The sequence below is a fragment of the Gorilla gorilla genome, chromosome 2, assembly GCF_029281585.2.
Source record: "Gorilla gorilla gorilla isolate KB3781 chromosome 2, NHGRI_mGorGor1-v2.1_pri, whole genome shotgun sequence".
NCBI lineage: Eukaryota > Metazoa > Chordata > Mammalia > Primates > Hominidae > Gorilla > Gorilla gorilla.
In genome coordinates, this window is record NC_086017.1 from 53,612,362 (window position 1) to 53,633,082 (window position 20,721).

The 20,721-nt window shown below is 40.8% G+C and overlaps 1 protein-coding gene across 2 annotated transcripts in view; it reads left to right on the forward strand.

Moving 5' to 3' along the window:
* Nucleotides 1-4,651, forward strand: part of ABHD5 (abhydrolase domain containing 5, lysophosphatidic acid acyltransferase) — a 31,578-nt gene extending 26,927 nt beyond the window's left edge. The window contains exons 6-7 of one of the 2 annotated variants that reach the window (XM_004033951.5): nucleotides 1,623-1,809; nucleotides 2,394-4,651. In XM_004033951.5, the coding sequence (XP_004033999.1) occupies nucleotides 1,623-1,809; nucleotides 2,394-2,483 (277 nt within the window). In that variant the 3' untranslated portion in view covers nucleotides 2,484-4,651. The remainder of the gene's footprint in view (nucleotides 1-1,622; nucleotides 1,810-2,393) is intronic. The other variant, XM_031009308.3, reaches the window with a different exon arrangement.
* The last annotated feature ends 16,070 nt before the right edge of the window (nucleotides 4,652-20,721 follow it).

Consider the following 20,721-nt stretch of genomic DNA (forward strand, 5'->3'; position numbering starts at 1 on the left):
GGAGCAAGAGGGCCAAATGTATGTTTTAAAAATATGACTTATGGATGTTGGGTGAAAAGTACCAGTGGAGAAAACAGAGCCTGAAGATAGTGGGGGGCTAGGAGGAGGCCGAATGATAAGGCCCTAGAGTTTCTAGGAAGAGCATCAAGAATAGAGTGCAAAGATGAGAGCTGCAGTTCTCATGCTATGTTGTGTACTGGAATTATTGGGGGTGCTTGTTGAAATGTGACTCCTGAGGTTTGTTTCTAAGACTAATATTAGCATTTCTGGGCTGCATCTCTAACAAATGCTCTGGTGATTCTGTATAGGTGAACTATGGAGCACACTTTAAGACAGAGAAGTGGTATCTCATCCTTTCTAAGACTGAGGTTTGGATGAAAGGCTAAGAGGCGAGATGCAGAGACAGCCTCCCTCCCTTTTATTTCCTCCCTCACTTTTGGCAGAAAATATGTACACCTACTTTATTAAAAAGATTGAGGCCATGGTAGCTATTTATAGGTAGCTATAGCCTCAGTCTTTTTGATAAAGTAGGTTAGAGGTTCTCTGCCAAGAGTGAGGGAGGCTAGAGGTTCAAGGTCTTCAAGAGATTGAGGTTTTGTGAATTGCTAGGCAGTCAGGTTTGGTGGATTAGGTCTACACACTTCCAACAGCTTTTTTTAGGGGTCTGCCCCGGGAACATCATTCATTTTCCTGCATGGTGTAAGTTTTACTCTTCACGTACTCTTATTTCATGATTACGTGTGTTCGTGTAGTCCTAGTTTGTTACTTTGATTGTAGTGAGACTTGAATTCTTCATAAAAGGCAAGTTAGAATGATCTCTAGTTTTGTAAGAATAGCAGAAGGGACCAGGCGTGGTGACTCACGCCTGTAATCCCAGCACTTTGGGAGGCCGAGGCGGGCAGATCACAAGGTCAGGAGTTTGAGACCAGCCTGACCAACATGGTGAAACCCCGTCTCTACTGAAAATACAAAAATTAGCTGGGCGTGGTGGTGCGTGCCTGTAATCCCAGCTACTCAGGAGGCTGAGGCAGGAGAATTGCTTGAACCCAGGAGGCAGAGGCTGCAGTGAGCTGAGACTGTGCATGCAGCTGCACTCCAGCCTAGGCAACAGAGCTAGACTCCATCTCAAAAAAAACAAAAAAAAACAAAAAAAAAATGAATAGCAGAAGTGACAGCAAGATAGACCTATCCTGAGAGCTTGCAAGAATATATTGTCTGAATTTCTTCTTAACTTGGTAATGGTTTCAGCATTACAGGTGAAACGCTGGTGCCATGAACCTGGGGATAAGCTACCTTCTACATCAGTTTAAATAAGGACGAAAAAACATATTTTTAACTATCTCCACAATAAATAATTTAATGATAGAAAATTAGGGTTGTACATTTTGGTTTACAAGAAAACTTTTTTAAAAATCAGCTGGAGTATACAACAGCCTTGCTTATCTAACAGTGATCTGTGAGATTTGTTCCTTACACTGTCTCGTAAATTATTTTCTATTTAAGCTGAGGTTTTTCTTAGGTGCTGGAAAAGCTAAATATGAATGTGTTTTGATAGAAGTGACAGTGCAATGCATACTCATTCCCAAAAATCATACATCGTGATTTTCTCCTTGCCGTTAAAGTGGTGAGACAGCTTTCAAGAATATGACTATTCCTTATGGATGGGCAAAAAGGCCAATGCTCCAGCGAATTGGTAAAATGCACCCTGACATTCCAGTTTCAGTGATCTTTGGCGCCCGATCCTGCATAGATGGCAATTCTGGCACCAGCATCCAGTCCTTACGACCACATTCATATGTGAAGACAATAGTAAGTGTGTGGCTTGATTTGGGTTTTTAGGTATAGGTGAGGTCCGTTTTATTATCTCCCTTAAAAGAGGTTTTAGGTCATCCTCGTGTTGCAGGTCATCTGAGCCATACCTGCAGCCTCAGTCGGGGATGTGATACCACGGCTGTGATGGGTGCAGGGTTTGGCCTGCACACATCTTCATGTCCAAACCGTGAACTACCTTTCTGAGTGACTTTTCCTGTCCCTAGAGCCACAGAATTAGGAGAGATGGACAGAGGGATTGGTCAAGTAGCACTTCAAGTAATTCCCACCTCACAAAGCAGCACACTCACTTTTTTCAGTTTCTCTGTTGGCACTTTTATTAGTGGTCAATTTAGTGTTTTTTGCATATTAAAATTTTATGGAGATTCAGTAGATTTTTCTATTCTCAGATCCTTTTAATGGATATACTTAATAGTTACTATAGATTATTGTTATTTTTTATCACGTGTTTTATTTAAATACAGTGGCTCTCACTTTTATTACTAAGTGTCTTTGCTTATATATCATTCTGTTTTATTAAATGCTTTTACTCGCTAACTGTCTGAATGCTTTTCCTTATCCAGGCTATTCTTGGGGCAGGACATTATGTATATGCAGATCAACCAGAAGAATTCAACCAGAAAGTAAAGGAGATCTGCGACATTGTGGACTGAACACACTGAAGCTCTGATGGGAAAACCTGGTGACTGATATAGTTGTTCAGCAATAATTCATAGTCTGTGATGAAGAGTAGTGAATACAACACACAACCAGGCAGCCTTCTTGACTATACTTTGCACATGTTTTCTTTAGGAATTCACTCGCACATTTAAACCAGTTAGTGCCTTCTAGAAGAATGGCTTTCCTTTCTCCTACACAAAATTGAAATATACAAGTCTCTAAATTTGATACCTTTAAATAAAAGGTTATTTGTCCCTCTGATGTACTGAAAAACTGTAATTTTTCAGCTGAAAATTTTTTAATCTAACTTTGCTAGTTATTTTTATATTGCAATCTATATTACCAATTTAGGAAGTGATTTCTGAGTCTCTTACACTGTAAAGGTGCACTTTATTTTCTTTGTCTTCCCTGTCATGTATTTATTGTGTCTTGATAACTGATATTAATCTAAATTCAATGTGTTTTTATGTAAAAATTTGTCAGTTGTTTAAAATATTTCACTTTGTTTTTGAAACGGAGTGACAAGGCAGATTTTTGGTTAGAGGACGGGAGTTGATCACTATCATTACTTTTTCTAGTTTACCTGTTTTTTATATTTAAGGCTGCTAAGCCATGTTCAGCATTTTAAATGTGGTCTATCCTGACATACACAGTGTATAACAACATAACTCCTTGGAACCTCCTATGTGTGGTATAATTCTACTCTTCCAAGGAACATGACTTCAATACTTTCAGTGATTCAGGTACTGAAAAGCCTTAGCTAAAAGGCTGTTCTTTGTTTCCCCCTTTCATACTATTCTTTTCCATGACCCAGGATGCAGCAAATGAAACAGATATCTTCTCTTAAGGGGATATTAAGACTGTTACTTCCTAGTAAGCCAAGTAATACCATATTTTTATTAACATCTAACTTTTGTAGATGGGTGCTAAAATTGCATACATTTTAACCACTAAAATAGAAAAACAAGTGGTGCTATTATGTCTCATGGCACCAGAAATGAGCTAGCACTTGGGTTTGTTGTTGTTGTTGTTTATTAAGAGTATTGTGTTAATTAAATCGTTACATACTTGAAGTTATATTACAAAAATTCTAGAAGGTTGATTGAACTATTTTTTTAGGAACTACCATCAAGTGTAGCATTTTCTTGCAGTTTTAAAATGAGGAAAACTTCTTTGAAACTGTGAAATGCTCCATGTGGTAACTGGCTGCTGAGAAAACCGTCACCAAAAAAATAAATAAAAATTAAATAGGATTGTCATCAAGAAGGCATCTTTCGCTAACGTTGCTTGTCTAGGAGAAAGGTAGCTATGTAAATAAAAACAGTGAACTAGAGCAAATAGTGGTTTAATGGTTTTGTTATTGCATTTCTAAAATGGTTAATTAGGGAATTTGTAGTTGTTAGGAGATGTAAGGTTGTGTCACTGTTGATTAACTGCCAGAAAGACCGAATGTTCTATTTTCAACATTTCTCCCCTACAAAAGAATAGACAAATTATACTGAAGCATGATATAAACATCTTCCCAATGAACAATTTGTCTCACTTGTCAGATTAACTAGGTTAGTGCAGGAAGCAACATGAGCGCCAAGATGTGTTGTCTGATTTCTCTACCTTAAGAACAATAATAGTCTTTTTAGTTAGTATTTTGGATGGCCAGGTTTCAAACCTGTATGTGGTACAAATAATTTGGGTAATATTTTCGTATTTTTGTTTTACACACTGTCTAATCTCAATTATCCTTTGCTGGGAGAATGACAGGTTTCACTTATACAGGAAGGTTTTTGCACAGGAAATTTGGTCCCAGCCGTTGGAAGGAAGAAGTTCCTTGGTTTACTTAGTGAATGGAGTTTCTGGCCACAGATATGCCAAGTGATTCAAGAAAGATATACCTCAATATCAAGTGATAATTTATTTTCCTACAGACTGAATTTGCTTTATTTGAAAGATGTTGTAACTCTTTTTAAAGTTAGATTTTACCCTGAGGTATAGTGTATGTAATTTTGTGAAGATTGAGGTAGAAGGGAAGTTCACAATCCTCACATTTAAAAAAATATAGTGGGTGCTAAGTGTTTTCTTAAAAATCTATTACAGCATTTGATCTTTGTTATGCACAGCACACTTTTATTTTACAGAATAAATTTTCCTGTGATAGTCACAACAAGACAGCTGTATATTTTCTTGAGTCTTTTGTATGGACCAGTCTCTGTATAATAGTTAACTACAGGACCGTGGATCCAGCAAATGTTCAGTAAATGCTGCTGTTGTTCTTAGGGAAGGCTACTCTGCGTGTTGTGGCCGCCATACATGGCTTTACCTGTGTCCATGCATTCCCTTAAGATGACTTCTGTTTTCTTCTTTTTTCTTCTGATTTTCCAAAAAAAAAAAGAGCCTTGCCTAAGGTTGGTTTTAGAATATGATTTGCAGAACACTTTTGAAATGTCTTCATTCATATATGTAATATATATTTATACTTAAAGGGCCATACGCGATTTCAATAAAACAAGAAGTACTGGAAAGAATAAACAAAAATAGCCAGAAGTTGCCTAGAAAAGAACAATGTGGAAGGAGGGATAACCCTATTAAATATTATAACATAATGTTTACAATATGAGAAAGTCTAGGAATTTAGTACATGATAAAGCATCTCATTCAGAGAAAAAGGCTTTAAAAATGGTGTTGAGAGAAGTGTGGTTAACCATTTGGAAAAAAAAATGAATCGATTTCTCACAAGATACACAGGATAAAATCTGAATAGAACAAAGACCCAATTTTTAAAATGAAACCCTCTTTCTAACTAGAAGAAAACATAGATGAATTATTGTATAATCTGACAGAAAAACTTTCCTAGGACTGACAATTCAGAAGCAATAAAAAGAGAAGTCTATAGAAGAATTTTCAGCCAGATGGAATGGCTCATGGCTGTAATCCCAGCATTTTGGGAGGCTGAGGTAGAAGGACTGCTTGAGCCCAGGAATTCAAAACCAACCTGGGCAACCTAGTAGGACTGGCTCTACCAAAAAAAAAAAAAAAAAAAAAAATTAAGTACCTGGGCTGGGTTCCACCTACTTGGGAGGCTGAGGTAGGAGGACTGTGAGCCCAGGAGTTTGAGGATGCAGTAAGCCACTGCACTCCAGCCTGGGTGACAGAGAAGAAAAAAGATTTTTTTGGATAGCTGAAAATATTTGCAGCATTTATCACAGAGGGCTAATTGTAGCCCTATATATGAAGAATTTTAAACTTTGAGAAGAACCCGAAGAATAGGCAAAAGGATGTGAACAGACAGTTAACAGAAAATAGAATGCAAATGGTCTTTAAACATATGAGGATATGCATAAAAAGACAAATGCAAAATAAAATAAAATAATGGAAATACCTTTCTTACCTGTGAGATTGGGGAAAATCCAAGTTAGGCAATGCACTCTGTTGAGACAATAGGGAAACAGGCACTCCAAAAAGTACAAATCCCTGTGGATGGTATTTGTTAACTAGCAAAATTAAATGAGTATATCCTTCAACCTGGCAGACCCAGTTCTAAGAATCCATATGAGATGCACTTGCAAGAATATGAAATAGTATATGCACAAAGATCTTGATTACAGCACTGTTTGTAACAGCTACAGACTGGAAGCCAGCCAAATCTCCATTGACAGGGAATTGATGGAAGGAACTAGGGTATATCTATACAATGGGATACTACACAGCTGTAGAAAGGACTGCGAACTATTTTTGTAGTTCTGGTCTGGAGAAATCTCCAGAATATGGGAAATGAAAAATGTAAAGCTCAGAAGAGAATGTATGGTGTGCTGTCTGTTGTATAACGAAGAGACAAATGGAAAAAATATGTATTTGCTTTTTTTGTAAAGCAATAGAAGAATTAGTTATACCAATAACTAATAAAATGATCTCCTTGTTAGTGGTGGTAGGGAGCTAGACAAGGATGGCAACTATTTCTGTATCTTACATACCTTTTATTTTGAGGCCCTGTCAATGTTTTGTATAATAAACATTTTTTGAAAAGGCAACTCTTAAAACTAAAACAAACTTAACAGTCTGTCAAGTTGGTGATATAACCCCACAGAAGACTCACTTCAAGTGACTTGAAAACTTAGTATTTTGTCTGTACTTTGCTAATGGAATATATCCTACAGACCAAACAACCACAAATAAATCTTAAACTGCATTCAGTAGTTTTATTTTTAGCAATGATATTGGTAGTGTCATTTGGGTATTTATGTGTGTTAAAACAAATATTTACTTGTGTCATTGGAATCAAGAGCCAAGATTTTCAGCAGAGGAGAAAAGAGACACAAGAATATAATAAAGAATCGTATGATTTATTTTTATTTCTGAAAAATACATATTGCATAGCTTTGTTCACTGAAAAGGCCTAGAAATAATCACAGCTCAATAGTAAGGCCAGCCCTTGTACCCAGACTGTCCCACTAAATGGGGGCAGGCAAAGGACAAGATGAGTCTGGAATATTTTGTGTCAGAAAGCAAGGCAGCAAACAGAGTAAGGTCATGTCAAAAGGACCCAGGAGCTAACTTGAAGAGGTTTCTATTGGCCAAAGATGGGTTAAATGTGAGCATCAGAAAGAATAATGGGTTGAAACATGAAATATATATAAAACGGCCATGAGATCATAATGCTATTTTAAAAACTCATTGGTCACTTTTGGAGGTTACTAGGGCACCAATTCAATATTTTGAAAATTGTTCGTGGGAAAAATGAATCATTTATCCCAACTTCTTTGTGTATCAAGTTACCCTGATAAGGGAAAGTTCTTCATGTAAGAATCATAGGTAAATATGAGAGGAGTAAGATTAGGAAATCGCCGTTTTGCCACCTCTAATGAAGGAACAGATCCAGCTGCTAAAAGCATGAAATGAAAAGTTGATGAGAAGCATTTATTTGGTGGCTTAGGTTCATAACATCTGAACCTGATGTTCAATCTTAGTATTACTGAAAAAGGAACAATGAGACATGCTTCTGTTGTGTTGCAATAGCAAGAACCCAACACACCATGTTGAATTATGATGAATTACTGCCTAAGACAAATGAAATTGAGCCTGAATCTAATCAAGCCTCTACATCTAATAAGTAAAAACACACAGGAGATTGAAAAGCACGTTAATATGCTAAATCTAGAATGTGGGAAATTCCATAGGACAGAAATTCCAGTTTCTTCAACAAATTGAAGCTGCAAAATAAAAGTGTTAATAGGACTTTAAGACTTAGAGAAACTTAAAGGACCTTGTTTGGATCTTTATTTGAACAAAACAAAAAGACATTTTTGAAGCAATTAGAAAAGAGTTTATAATGGACTGGGTATCAGATGATATTAAGGAGTTATTTTATTGAGTGAAGTAATAGTATAGTGACTTTTTTAGAAGCCCTTACCTTTAGGAGTACATAGTGTAGTATTCATGGTTGAGATTTTAACTAGGATTTACCTGGAATTACTCCAGGAGAAAAAGTCAGTTGTCAGAAAATAGATAAAATGAGCAGAGTGTTACGTTGAAGCTGGGTGACAGACACACAGGGGCTTATGTATGGTCTATGCTATTTCTTCTACTTGTATGCATGTTTAGAATTTCCATAGTAGAACTTTAAAGAATAAAAAATAGGAAAAGAGATTGGATAATGCCAGTATGGATAACTCTTTCTAGGCATAAAGAAAGCAGAAAGTGGGTAATAGCTGGAGGGAACCCTTGTGAATAACGCAGCAGAAAGCAGGAAAACGTGATGCAGGAGAGCACAGTTGGGGTGATGTATCAGCAAGGCTAAGGGCAAATAGGAACTCTCATATACTGTCGGTGGGCTGTAATAGGTACAACCCCTTTGACAAGTCATTTCACAATACTGTATATGGCAAAATTGTTAAGTGCTTCACGCCACTGACAGCAATTTTGTTTCCAGGTTTCTATCCCACAGATACTCCAGCTTCAATATGTAAAGACATCTACAAGATGTTCATTGCAATATGGTAATATTAGAAGTCACAAATCAAACACATAACTGATTAAATTATGCTACATTCATATGCTGGAGTACTATGCAGCCTTAAAGACTGAGGTAGATCTCTATATAAGTGGCAATATGGAAAATTTCCAAAATACCCTTAATGGAAAACAAAACTACCAAAATGCAGAATATTTCTTGTATATATTCACACACATATGTAAATATATACATGCATACAGAATAGTGTGTCTACAAAGTTACATAAAGATACACTTAACACACACACACCCATATATATGTATAGACATTTTGAGGAGGATAAATATATACAAGGTTTTGTCAACAGTGGTTGGCTTTGGAGAAGGACAATTCTTGTTGGATATGCTTTTGTAAATGTTGGATCCTTATATATTCATTATATTTTAATGAAAACTGTAAAATATAGAAAAATCTTGGTTAGTATGAAATAGGTAAGAAAATAACTAAAAGGTCACTGTGCTGTTGTCTGTGTGTGGATGTGCAGATCCAGATTAGGGGAAGTAGGACAGGTGTTGAATGTATGGCAGGTTGTGAGTCTCCGTAATTTAAGTATTGGAAATAGAGCTGTAAAGCTGTAACTGGTCTGTCTCTTCTCCCTAACTAAGAAACACAGCCCCAATACAAAACTGCCCTTTTTATTTGTCGTTTTGCTTAAACTTGTTGAAAGGGGCAACTGAATTAGAATATCTACTTCTCTATATCTCTCTGTATATTAAGCTCTGCCTGTCTCTTGCCATCTCATATGCACCATTATATCTCTCCTGCTGTTTTCTCTAAAATAATTCCTTAATTTTTAAAAATGTTATATTAAGTTAGAACTAGTTAGCGTTTATTTGCCTGTTTGCTGTCTGTAGCCTGGCTTAATTAGATTAGCTCCAAGATTTAAAAATTTAAAACATTCTTACCAAGTAGTTTTCTAAGTGACATGGACAAGGAATGTTATTCTACCATGTATTTTAATCCTTAAAAAATGTTCTGTATGTTCACTTAAAGATTAAAAGGTTTCCATAAGGTGCCCATTGCTTGAAAATTTAGAATAACCCCATCCTACTTTTTAAAAAATTAAAATACTATATTTATCTGCGAGAGGGGTCACTTGGCTAACAGATGTGAAGGCTGAGAGTTCTTAAGCTGGTTTGCCACATTGTATGATTCTGGACAGTGTCTCCAGGACAGGTCTGAAAACCTGAACAACTGGCCTGTCTCCTCCTTCAAAGAAATAGAAATATTAGTCACAATGACCAGGGTGGGAGACAAGTGCATTGTTTATCAGGTTCATTAAGGGCTGTTTCCTAGTTTTTTTTTGTTTTTTTGGGTTTTTTTTTTTTGAGACAGAGTCTCCCTCTGTCGCCCAGGCTGGAGTGCAGTGGATCTCGGCTCACTGCAAGCTCCGCCTCCTGGGTTCATGCCATTCTCCTGCCTCAGCCTCCCAAGTAGCTGGGACTATAGGCGCCCACCACCACGCTCGGCTAATTTTTGTATTTTTAGTAGAGACAGGGTTTCACCGTGTTAGCCAGGATGGTCTCAATCTCCTGACCTCGTGATCCGGCCACCTTGGCCTCCCAAAGTGCTGGGATTACAGGTGTGAGCCACCGCACCAGGCCTGTTTCCTAGTTTTTAACCTGCGAATGTTTTTATAATTGGAAGTCACAGCAATGGAAATGATGAAATGTTGCGACCAAGATACCAGACACGAATGACTGGTATTTCACCTTCCTATACCAACCAGCTTACCATATTTCTGTCGGGACTTAGGAATGTCCCAACCGATCTTTAACATATATCTGTTCAAGACTTGAAAATGCTGTTTTCCATGGGGTAGGAGGGGCACCAGGGTCAGGGGATATGGAGAGAAAAAGATGGCAGAGGAGGGAAGCCAGGCATTGAGGACAACACCATGAAAGGACTGGACTCTCGTGCTGGCCTGCAGGAGACTGCTGAGGGACAGCTGTCCTGTCTGTATGGTGTCTTCCTTATCAAAGTTTCAGTGATGATCTGAAGGAGGGAGCATCTTTGTGATGCAGAATGACCTCTTAGCTTCACTTGGCCAGCACCAAAGATGCCAGCAACTGACAGCCAAAATCAGAACACCACATCCTCAAGTGCAGTCTGTTTTGGCAAACATCTGAGCATGAGATGTGGATTGTGCCAACTCACAGAGCATTGAGGCTCAAACTCTAGTGTGCCTGAGTCATCAAGGCTGCTTGTTGCAAATGCAGACTTGAGGCATTACCCCCAAGGATTCTAATTCTGCAGATGTGTGGGTGGGGCCTGGGAATCCTCATTTTAACAAGCACTCCTGTCCTCAATGTCTGACACAGGAGTGTTCAATTGTTTCGTTTTGTGGTTTATCGGGCAGTTCATTTGGTTGGAGTTTAACTACATACGTTGTCTTTTGGTGGCACTTGAACTCTCAGTTTAATTATTAATACTTTATCCTTAGCTGCAGAAATGTGGGGAGAGATTATATCCAGATTTTGGGGCGCCCTCTCTGGCTTTCCTTTCCAGGACTCCTCCCTCATTTTGCAGTGGTTCTGGCTGCCCTGAACTCTGCATTCTGGTTCTCGAAGCCAGAAGGGCTGTTGGTTTTCTACCACAGCTCTCCCCACCTTGGAACCCTGAGTTGCCTTCCCTCAGACTGAAAGCTGTAAAAATGCTGGTCTCTATTTCAAATGTTAACTCTCTTCCTGAGTCTCTTTGCTTGTATCCATTCTCTAGTGTCTTCAGGTGGTGGTTTCTTGATATTGGCCACTTTATAGTTATCAGCAGGTGGGTTAGTCCCCATTGGACCTTATTCTACTGTACTGGAAGCAGAACTCCTGGATCACAGACTTTGAGAATAAGTCTTTTCCAGTGTCCCTCAAGACTTGGCTAGGTGGAAGTTTACCATGCTGAAAGAATGCTTACATTTTGTTTCTCTACTTTACCATCAGCCTTCTGTGGCCACATCTAGCAATCTATAGATATTTCACTTTACTCTAGAAATGTAAATGAGAATTAGCCAATGCAGGAAAAAATGGTGTTGTATTTGTACTACTGTTTTTTGTTTGTTTGTTTGTTTGTTTTGAGGCAGAGTTTCGCTCTTGTTGCCAAGGCTGGAGTGCAATATGCAGTCTCAGCTCACTGCAACCTCCGTCTCCCGGGTTCAAGCAGTTCTCCTGCTTCCGCCTCCCTAGTAGCTGGGGCTATAGGCATGCACCACCATGCCTGGCTAATTTTTGTATTTTTAGTAGAAACAGGGTTTTGCCATGTTGATCAGGCTGGTCTTGAACTCCTGACCTCAGGTAATCAGCCTGCCTCAGCCTCCCAAAGTGCTAGTAGTACAGGCGTGAGCCACCACACCTGGCGGTATTTGTACTACTTTTAAAGAATGAGGCCCCAAATGTAGCTGGAATGAAAATGTTTGCAATCAGCATCTTGTCTGGAAACCACCATTTCTGTCTCATCTATGAGACAGCTTCCTTGTAAGCCCTTCTCTCTTTGACTTTCGCTGACCTCACAGGCCTTGCTCTGCCCACCAGTGGCTCCAGAGCTTGCAACATTTTGTTGGCCATTGTTCCTGAGGACTCGGTCCTCTCTGGGATTGAATTCACATTTATGGTTGGAGCCATGCTGATTCATTGTAATCTAATAGCCCTAGTGCTGTGCTGAAAATTTTTACTATGCCAACAAAAGCAACATGGCGAAATTCTTGAAAAATGCCAAATTCTCTTAAATTGGGAAAATTAGTGTTCTAACAAATTCAGATAGTAAAGTACCCTAATATTCTGCATCACTCAGAACGCCAGGGCACCAACTACTGGATAAGATTGATGAACAAGTCAGCAACAATCTTGAGTAATGAGTGTTTTTAAACTTCTACATTGCTGATGAAAACTATTCATGGTTCCCTAAAGCTAACCCATAAATAACTCTTTAAGAGGTGATGTTCCTGATATGCTTCCTCCACACCTCCACTCTCCAAAAAATGATAAAGGAGGAATTTGGAAATAATGAGATGACACCAATCAGGGGCTTATTTACTACCCAGAGACTGATGAAGTGGGACCTGGAATTCTGAGCATTACTGTTATGTGACTGTTAATTACCGCTGTGATGTCTGCCTCATTGTTCGTTAATCTTTGACCGTGGGGACAGGAGCCAACCATTAAGTAAATCAGGTATCACACACATATCTATTAAACAACCTTCACTAACAGAGATAGATCTGAGAACTAAGGAAGAAAGAACAAGGCCTGAGCGCCTAGAGTGGACACCAGTGAGCCTTACACATAAAGCCTGCGTGCTTCCTGGTTGCCAGAAAGACCCAGAGGCCCTCCCTCAGCATTTAAGCAGTGGGCATTCTCACTGCACTTCCAAATTGGTCTTTTTAATCTGCTGAGTGGATTAGAATCCCATGTAAAAGTAAGGATTTCCTGGTTTCTAACATGTTTGCTGGGAGAGAGACTTAGCAAGGAGTAACAAAGAATAAGCTGGTGTATTTTCAAATATGAGCTTTTAAAGTTTTTGTGGTGACTCTAACCATAACAGCCTGAGACAGAGGTCCCAGGAGATCCCTCCTTGTGGAAAAGCAGTAGTTTTCCTCCCCAGAAAGGACTGGGGTCAAAGGATGCACAACAGTAGCGACTTTGTGGTGAGGTTGGCAGAGAATATACGATGGGGAGCTTAATGTGTGAGAAGTGGAAAGAAGGTCATCTTGGATGATTGGAGGACAACATCCCGCAGACAACAGGGAAAGCACAGTACTTTTACAAAAGGCTCCGCAAATATCTCATCCCTACCATCTGTTCCTTGTGCCTTATAAGATTTTTGGATTTCATCCTAAGAGTAACATGCATTTATGGGGAGACTGAGGGATAGGACTGGGTAAATTTGAGATATATCTCCAAAAACCATCTTCATTTTACCAATGAAGCCCAGAGAAAAATGAAGCCCAGAGAGGTTAAGTGACTTGCCCGGGATCATACAGCTAATGAGTAGTCAGGAAAATATTCTCTTTAGAGTTCTTTGTATTTCTTTCTTCATAGTGTTGCCAAATATAAATAATAGTGTAGGGTTGGCCTGCCATGTGTTGGAGTGGGCAGGATCTTTGGTGTGACAAAGGTAGATAATTTGTCTAGCCAAGTTTTGAGATATCACAAAGCTACCAGTGCCTTAGCCAGGCAGAAGGTATATTCAGAATGATTACAAGTTGCTCTATGGTAGAAGGTGCTCAAATAAATGTTAGTATAGGCCAGCACTGTATTCTATGCTACAGGGATTCCAGAAATGAAAATTAGTAAGGCGTAGACTCCTTTCTGCTGGGTCATAAGCTATTTAGGAGTCTGTTTCTGTCTATGGTTCCTTTGTGTGCTCTTGTTAACTATACTGCAAAGTAAACATATTGTATTGTTGCAGAGGGAGAGAGATTGCATCTGGCCTGGGAGATCAGGAAAGCTGAAGCAGGAGGTGGCATTTGAAATGAAATACTTAGAAGCTGGTGATTAAATTCTGTTCATCTTTTATAAGAAATGACATTTATGGAACACTTATTGCATGCTTTGAGCTTTGCAACAATCTTTCATTTAATCCTTCTAACAACTCAGTGGGAAAGGTACACTTATTTCACAGAGGAGGAACCGAAGGCTCAGTTAACTTATTGGAGCAATGCCATTGGTGCCACACCTGGATGGCCTTGCTGGGCCAGCTTCTCTTGGTGTTGGCTGCCAACTAGTTCACACCAGCCTTCTCCTGAGGAATGCTCTTGGCTGATGAGAGCACTCGTACCTGGAGAAGTAATCTGGAAGGGAAAGTCAAGGAAACCTTGCTGACTAAGTAGAAAATATGAAAAACACTGGTGAGAGACTTTGGACTTCCTGGATCTGTCTTCCATCTAATAGATATTCCAGAAAGAGAGACTTTAAGGTTTTCTTTTTTGTTTTAATGGAGAATAGAAAATAATCCCCCTTTTTTTTTTTGAGACGGGATCTTCCCCTGTCTCTGAGGCTGGAATACGGTGGTGCGATCAAAGCTCACTGCAGCCTTGAACTCCTAGGCTCATCATGCAATCTTCCCTCAGCCTTCTGAGTAGCTAGGACCATAGGCACATGTCACCACATCTGGCTAATTTTTCTTACTTTTTGGAGAAATGAAGTCTTGCTATTTTACCCAGGCTGGTCTTGAACTCTTGGGCTCAATGATTCTCCTGTCTCAGCCTCCCAAAATGTTGGGATTGCAGGCATGAGCCACTGCGCCTGGCCTAATCCATTTGTTTGTTTTTTTGTTTGTTTGTTTGTTTTTTGAGACGGAGTCTCGATCTGTTGCCCAGGCTGGAGTGCAGTGGAGCAATCTTGGCTCACTGCAACCTCTGCCTCCTGGGTTCAAGCAATTCTCCTGCCTTAGCCTCCTGAGTAGCTGCGACTACAGGTGCATGCCAACATGCCTGGCTAATTTTTTGTATCTTTAATAGAGACAGGGTTTCACCATGTTAGCCACGGTGGTCTTGATCTCCTGACCTCGTGATCCACCTGCCTCGGCCTCCCAAAGTGCTGGGATTACAGGCGTGAGCCACTGCGCCCGGCCCTAATCCATTTTTTTAAAGTGAATTTCCTTGTGGCCCCAGGTGGTGAGCAACAATAGTGGGAGAAAGTTCACACACAGATATCACCTAGTATAATTTCAACCTCCTAAGAATTCCAAGGATCGTTCGCTAAAGCTAAGGTGAAAATTCTACATATTGCCAGAGGAGACATAGAAAGTTTCAACAGACTGGCACTCAATGGTTTATCTTCCAAATGGGAACTATCTACAAAGTGCTAAATTTTTATGAAGGAAGATGATTTTGAATTTAGAATTCTATATTCTGTTTACTATCTTTAAGAGTGAGAACAAAATAACAGTGTTCTTGAACATGCAAACACTCAGACAACACTGCATACATAATTTTGGGGGCCCAATGCATAATAAAAGCGTGGGGCTGCTTGTTGAAAGATGTAAGAGTTTGGGCCGGGTGCGGTGGCTCACACCTGTAATCCCAGCAGTTTGGGAGGCCAAGGCAGGCGGATCACCTGAGGTCGGGGGTTCACAACCAGCCTGACCAACATGGAGAAACTCCGTCTCTACTAAAAATACAAAAATTAGCCGGGTGTGGTGGCGCATGCCTGTAATCCCAGCTACTCAGGAGGCTGAGGCAGGAGAATCGCTTGAACCCGGGAGACGGAGGTTGTGGTGAGCTGAGATCGTGCCATTGCACTCCGGTCTGGGTAAGAAGAGTGAAACTCCGTCTCAATAAATAAATAAATAAATAAATAAAAATTAAAATTAAAAATTAAGAATTTCAGGATGGCAACTGCAGAGCATTGAAATAAGTGTGGGACCCCTCTGAATGCAGCGCCCTGTGCAGTTGCACAGCTCATGTGCCCAGGAAGCTGAGAAAACTCACCACCCATGAAGTCTTCTGGAAAAAAGAAAGCATTTAATTCAAAAAAGTGGTGAGTGCAAGACAAAACAAAAAATGATCCCAGTAAAACATTAAAAAAAAATTACTGTCTTTAATATTCCTTATGAAGCTTAATGATTTTTAGAATACCATTAAGAATAGAGGGGAGGGCTTGGCACGGTGGCTCATGCTTGTAATTCCAGCACTGTGGAAGGCCGAGGTGGGTGGATGACTTGAGATCAAGAGTTCAAGACCAGCCTGGCCAACATGATGAAACCTTGTCTCTACTAAAAATACAAAAATTAGCCGGCAGGGTGGCACGTGCCTGTAATTCCAGCTACTTGGGAGGCTGAGGCAGGAGAATCGCTTGAACCTGGGAGTTGGAGGTTGCGGTGAACCGAGATTGCACCACTGTACTCCAGCCTGAGTGAGGAAGCAAAATCTGTGTCTCAAAAACCAAACAGAATAGAGGGGAGATGTGTACTTAAAAATCATACACATTAAAATTTGATAATTTCAACAACAGGAAAGAGATGGTCAAGAAGTAAGAGAAAAGTAAAATGCAAGCTTAAAGTCTTGTTAGACTCGGGCAGGGGATGTTTAAATACTGATTAATTAGAGCTAATTGTATTTTTAAAAATTAATTTTAAATATGTAAAGGTAAGCACAATATTTAAAGGTAACTGCAAAATTAGTGACTTACCCAACACACATTTATAATCTCATGGTTTCTGCAGATGAAGAATTCAGACATGGCTGAGCTAGGTCCTCTGCTTCAAGATCTTTGCATGGCCGTAGTCAAGATGGTAGCCAGGGCTGGGGTCTCAAGGCTGGAGTCAAGGTGATGGCCAGGGCTGGGCTTCCTCTTTGAGTGAGGAAGGACATGCTTTCCAAGCTCATGTGGTTGTTGGTGGGATTTGGTTCCCTCCAGCTGATGGATTGAGGGCCTTAGTTGGTAGCTGTCCATCTGCTGAAGGCCACCTTCAGTTTGTTTCCACGTGAACCTCCTCAACATGGCCACTTCCTTCATCAAAGCATGTAAACCAAGAAGGCAGTGGAGAGTCTAACAAGACAGCAGTTACAACCTTGTGCAGTGTAATCATGGAAGTGACATCCCTCAGTCTTTGCTGGATTTTGATGGTTAGAAGGAAGTCACAGGTTTCATCCACACTCAGGAGCAGAGGAACTCTCAAGGGTGTGAGCACCAGGAGACTGGGATCCCTGGGGGCTGTCTTACAGCTTACTCACTACCACACTCATTCATAATAAGGCTTGTCAGACAAGGGAGACTTGGTCATACACCTGAGTTATATAAATCCTCATCCAGTCTCCCTATGGTTGACAAGGTGTCTTGCTCATAAGCGTCAGTACCTGGTGTCAGGTGCTCTCATATAATCAATCACTATTTGTTGAATGAACATATGAATTGCTACAAATAAAAGCAGTTTTGAAAAAACAGTTTGGCGCCATTAACAGGTTGTTTTTAATTTGCATTGTAAAATGGGTTTGGCAGTTTTGCATATTAAAAGGTCAAAATGTTATGCCATGAAAGATAAAACAAGAGCTTAAACATTCCAGAACAAAATTTTCCACAGGATGCCCTTGTGTTTGCCTTTCACATCTGGATTGTTGTCATAGTCCTGCCATTCGCAGTAATTTACATTTGAGTCACATTTCTCTCTTGAGTAAATATAGTACAGTACTTCCCTTTAAATGTCCTTTACTCAAGGAGATAAACGTATTTGGGGTACATATTTTCACAACCATCCTGGCATAAATTTTAAAATCTGTGTGCAAATGGGTGGTGATTGCATCATGTTAGGTCGCTCAGAGAATGTCTTTAAGATGACATGATTGAGAATTGATTCATTAACACTGTTACTATTTTTTCAGAGCTCATTCCGCAAAACCATGTCTGAGAGCCAGGAAGTCTGGATTGTTGTCCCAGTGCCCCAACCAATGAGCTGAGTGGCCTTGGCAAGTCACCCAGTCTGCACCAGTTTTCTTGTCTGTGGAATGCTCGGCTTGGATGAATAGTAATTCAGGGATCTCTCCCTCTGCAGTGTGCTTTCTGGTGACCATGAATGGATGCTGTCAGTAGATGCCTTGGTGCTCTTTACGGGGCTGGTGCAACTACCCCCAACTGTCAGGAAGGTGTCCCCTAGTGGCTTATAGCTGTCTCCTCTGCAGAATTGCCCTTGGCCAAACAGGTGCTTCCTCACCTGGGAGATCACACCCCTGCAGCCGATGATTGACTGACACGTGGGTGCAGAAAGCCTGCCCTCTTGCCTCCAGGTGGGACCCAGTCTGTGGTGCAATTTGTGTTCCTGGGCACCTGTGGGACTGGCTGAAGCTAAACTTCAGATTAAACTACATCCTTAATTAGCTCTTTCCCTCACTCCAGCCTATTTCTCTCTCCTCGCGTTATCTTGAGAGCCCCCAAAACCCAATATATAAGAATTCTTTTCTTAGGCTCTGCTACTAGAGACCCTGATCCAAAAAAGTCACCTTAAAAGGAAGGGCTTATGGGTATGGGATTTCTTGAATTTTCCGGAGGGTATAAGGTCATCATGAAAATAGGGGATGGTGAGGTGTAAAAACAGAGAGGAAGCCTTAAACCAGGGATGTCCAATCTTTTGGCTTCCCTGGGTCACGCTGGAAGAAGCATTATTATCTTGGGCTACACATAAAATACACTTAACACTAACAATATCTGATGAGCTAAAAGAAAAATGCAAAAAAATCTAATAATGCTTTAAGAAGGCTTAAAAATTTGTTTTGGGCTGTATTCAAAGTCATATTGGGCTGAATGTGGCCTGCAGCCATGGATTGGAGAAGCTTGCCTTAAACTGAAGCACTGGATATATTTGAATAAATATGCAGTCTTTAGTTTCTAGAAAATTTAGTTTGCATTTGATGTGATGCTGAAACCTCTAAGTAGAAACACCTGCTCATGTCCGGCCCAGAGTGAGTACTCACTGAATAATTATTGAACCAAATCATGCTGAATTTCTAAAATGGGGCCTAGAATTCCTGAAGATGTTTGATTGTAGGAGAGAAGAGTTTGGGGGCACAAAGGAGAGAAAGTATTAGGTTGGTGCAAAAGTAAATGCGGTTTTGGCCATTACTTTTAATGGCCAAAACCACAGTTGTTTATATACTATAAAGAGAAGTCTGGGCTGAGGGCTCACTCTGTCCCAACTCCTCTAGGAAGTATGATGGAGATCGGGACCAGGGGAAGGCAATGATCTGAGGTCAATCTTAGCAGGTATGTCTAGACTTCAGGTGCCAGCATTCTGGTAGGTTTGGAAACCCCTCTTCTCTACCCCCAGCCACCTCCCACCATGCTGGTAAACTTGATGGAGGAGGCAGCTCCCTGCTGTCAGCAGCTCTCCTGGGTCCAGCTCCCTGCCTTTCTCAGTGTCTGGGGAAGGAGAACAAGTGCTCTCATTGTCCCATAGGGACAAGGCCAGGGCTTCGCTAACCTGGTACCTGGTGTGCTGGGATTTATGGTTCAAAATGAAACACTCTGCATTCCCCTCACCCACACTGCTTCATCCATACCCAGCCTTCTCAGTGGTTCTCCTCCCACCTGACTTTTGGACTTGTAGTTATTTTGTGTCTCCTTATCCCCTCACTAATGAGTGGCCACAGAAAGCTCAGAGGGGTTAGTTCTGGATTTTTCAGAACAAGGGATGGGAGTCATGGCAAGGAATTGAGATGCTGGCCCAAAGAACAGAAGTCTCCACCCCTATGCCAGCCCTGGGTGCTCTGTGGACTTGAGGTCAGCTGTGGCCTGCCCTGAGCTGGAGGCCTCTCCTGTTAGTTTTACATGAGGGGCCCCATGGGCAGAGAGGCTCATCACCCGAGTAAAGGTGACACAGGCTGCGGGAGGCAGGGACTGCAGTGGAGAATGTGGCCTCCCAGGCCTGGTCACGCCTTCAGAAGTGTGAGGGTTTTCTAGGGTGAGAGTTGATGTTCCTAACTTTAGCCTTCAGCTCTCGGGGAGGCCCTTATGACCACACACATCTGTCAAAAATACCCTGTCCACCTCCCAAGCCTATCAGGGATCCCTGGCCTCATCCTCACAATGGGATGGGGAGGAGGCTTGATGGTAAGTTGGGAGATGGGAAAGGAGAGAGGAAGAAGATAAAGGAAGTGAAGACGATAATCACTGAGTGGGTGACGGCTGCATGCCACCTGCATTCTCGTGACCCCTCTCCTCTGACCTGCTCAACAACCCCGGGAGTCAGAAATCACCTCCCAGACCTCAGTTTCTCCACACATTAAGATGTACTGAATAACCACCTGAGGGTCTCATAGGCCATTTCACTGATCTTCGCAACACCCCATGAGGCGTGCTATTATCATCCCCATGAGGAGACAGAGCCTGGAAAGGTTGATTTGCAAAGAGATGAAAGCCTGCCACAAATCTAGGTATGTCTGACCTCCTTGGCGATTTTGGAGCTTTGGGGATGGTACAGGTTGGGGCTTTGGACAACTAGATAAAAGAATAAAGATGCTGGATCCCTTCCATTTAGAGCTGGGGTTGGCCCACATTTTCTGTAAAAGGCCAGATAGTAAGTATTTTAGGCTTTGCAGGCCATATGGACCCTGATGGAACTACTCAACTTTGCTGTTTTAGTGTAAAAGCAGCCAGATGTAAATGAATGGGTGTGGCTTTATGCCAGTAAAACTTTATTTACAAAACCATGTGGCCAGCCTGTGAGTCAGAATTTGCAGACCTATGGTATAGACACATGACGTAAATGGGTCAGAAGGGTTTGGGGCGAGACAAGAAATGAGAAGG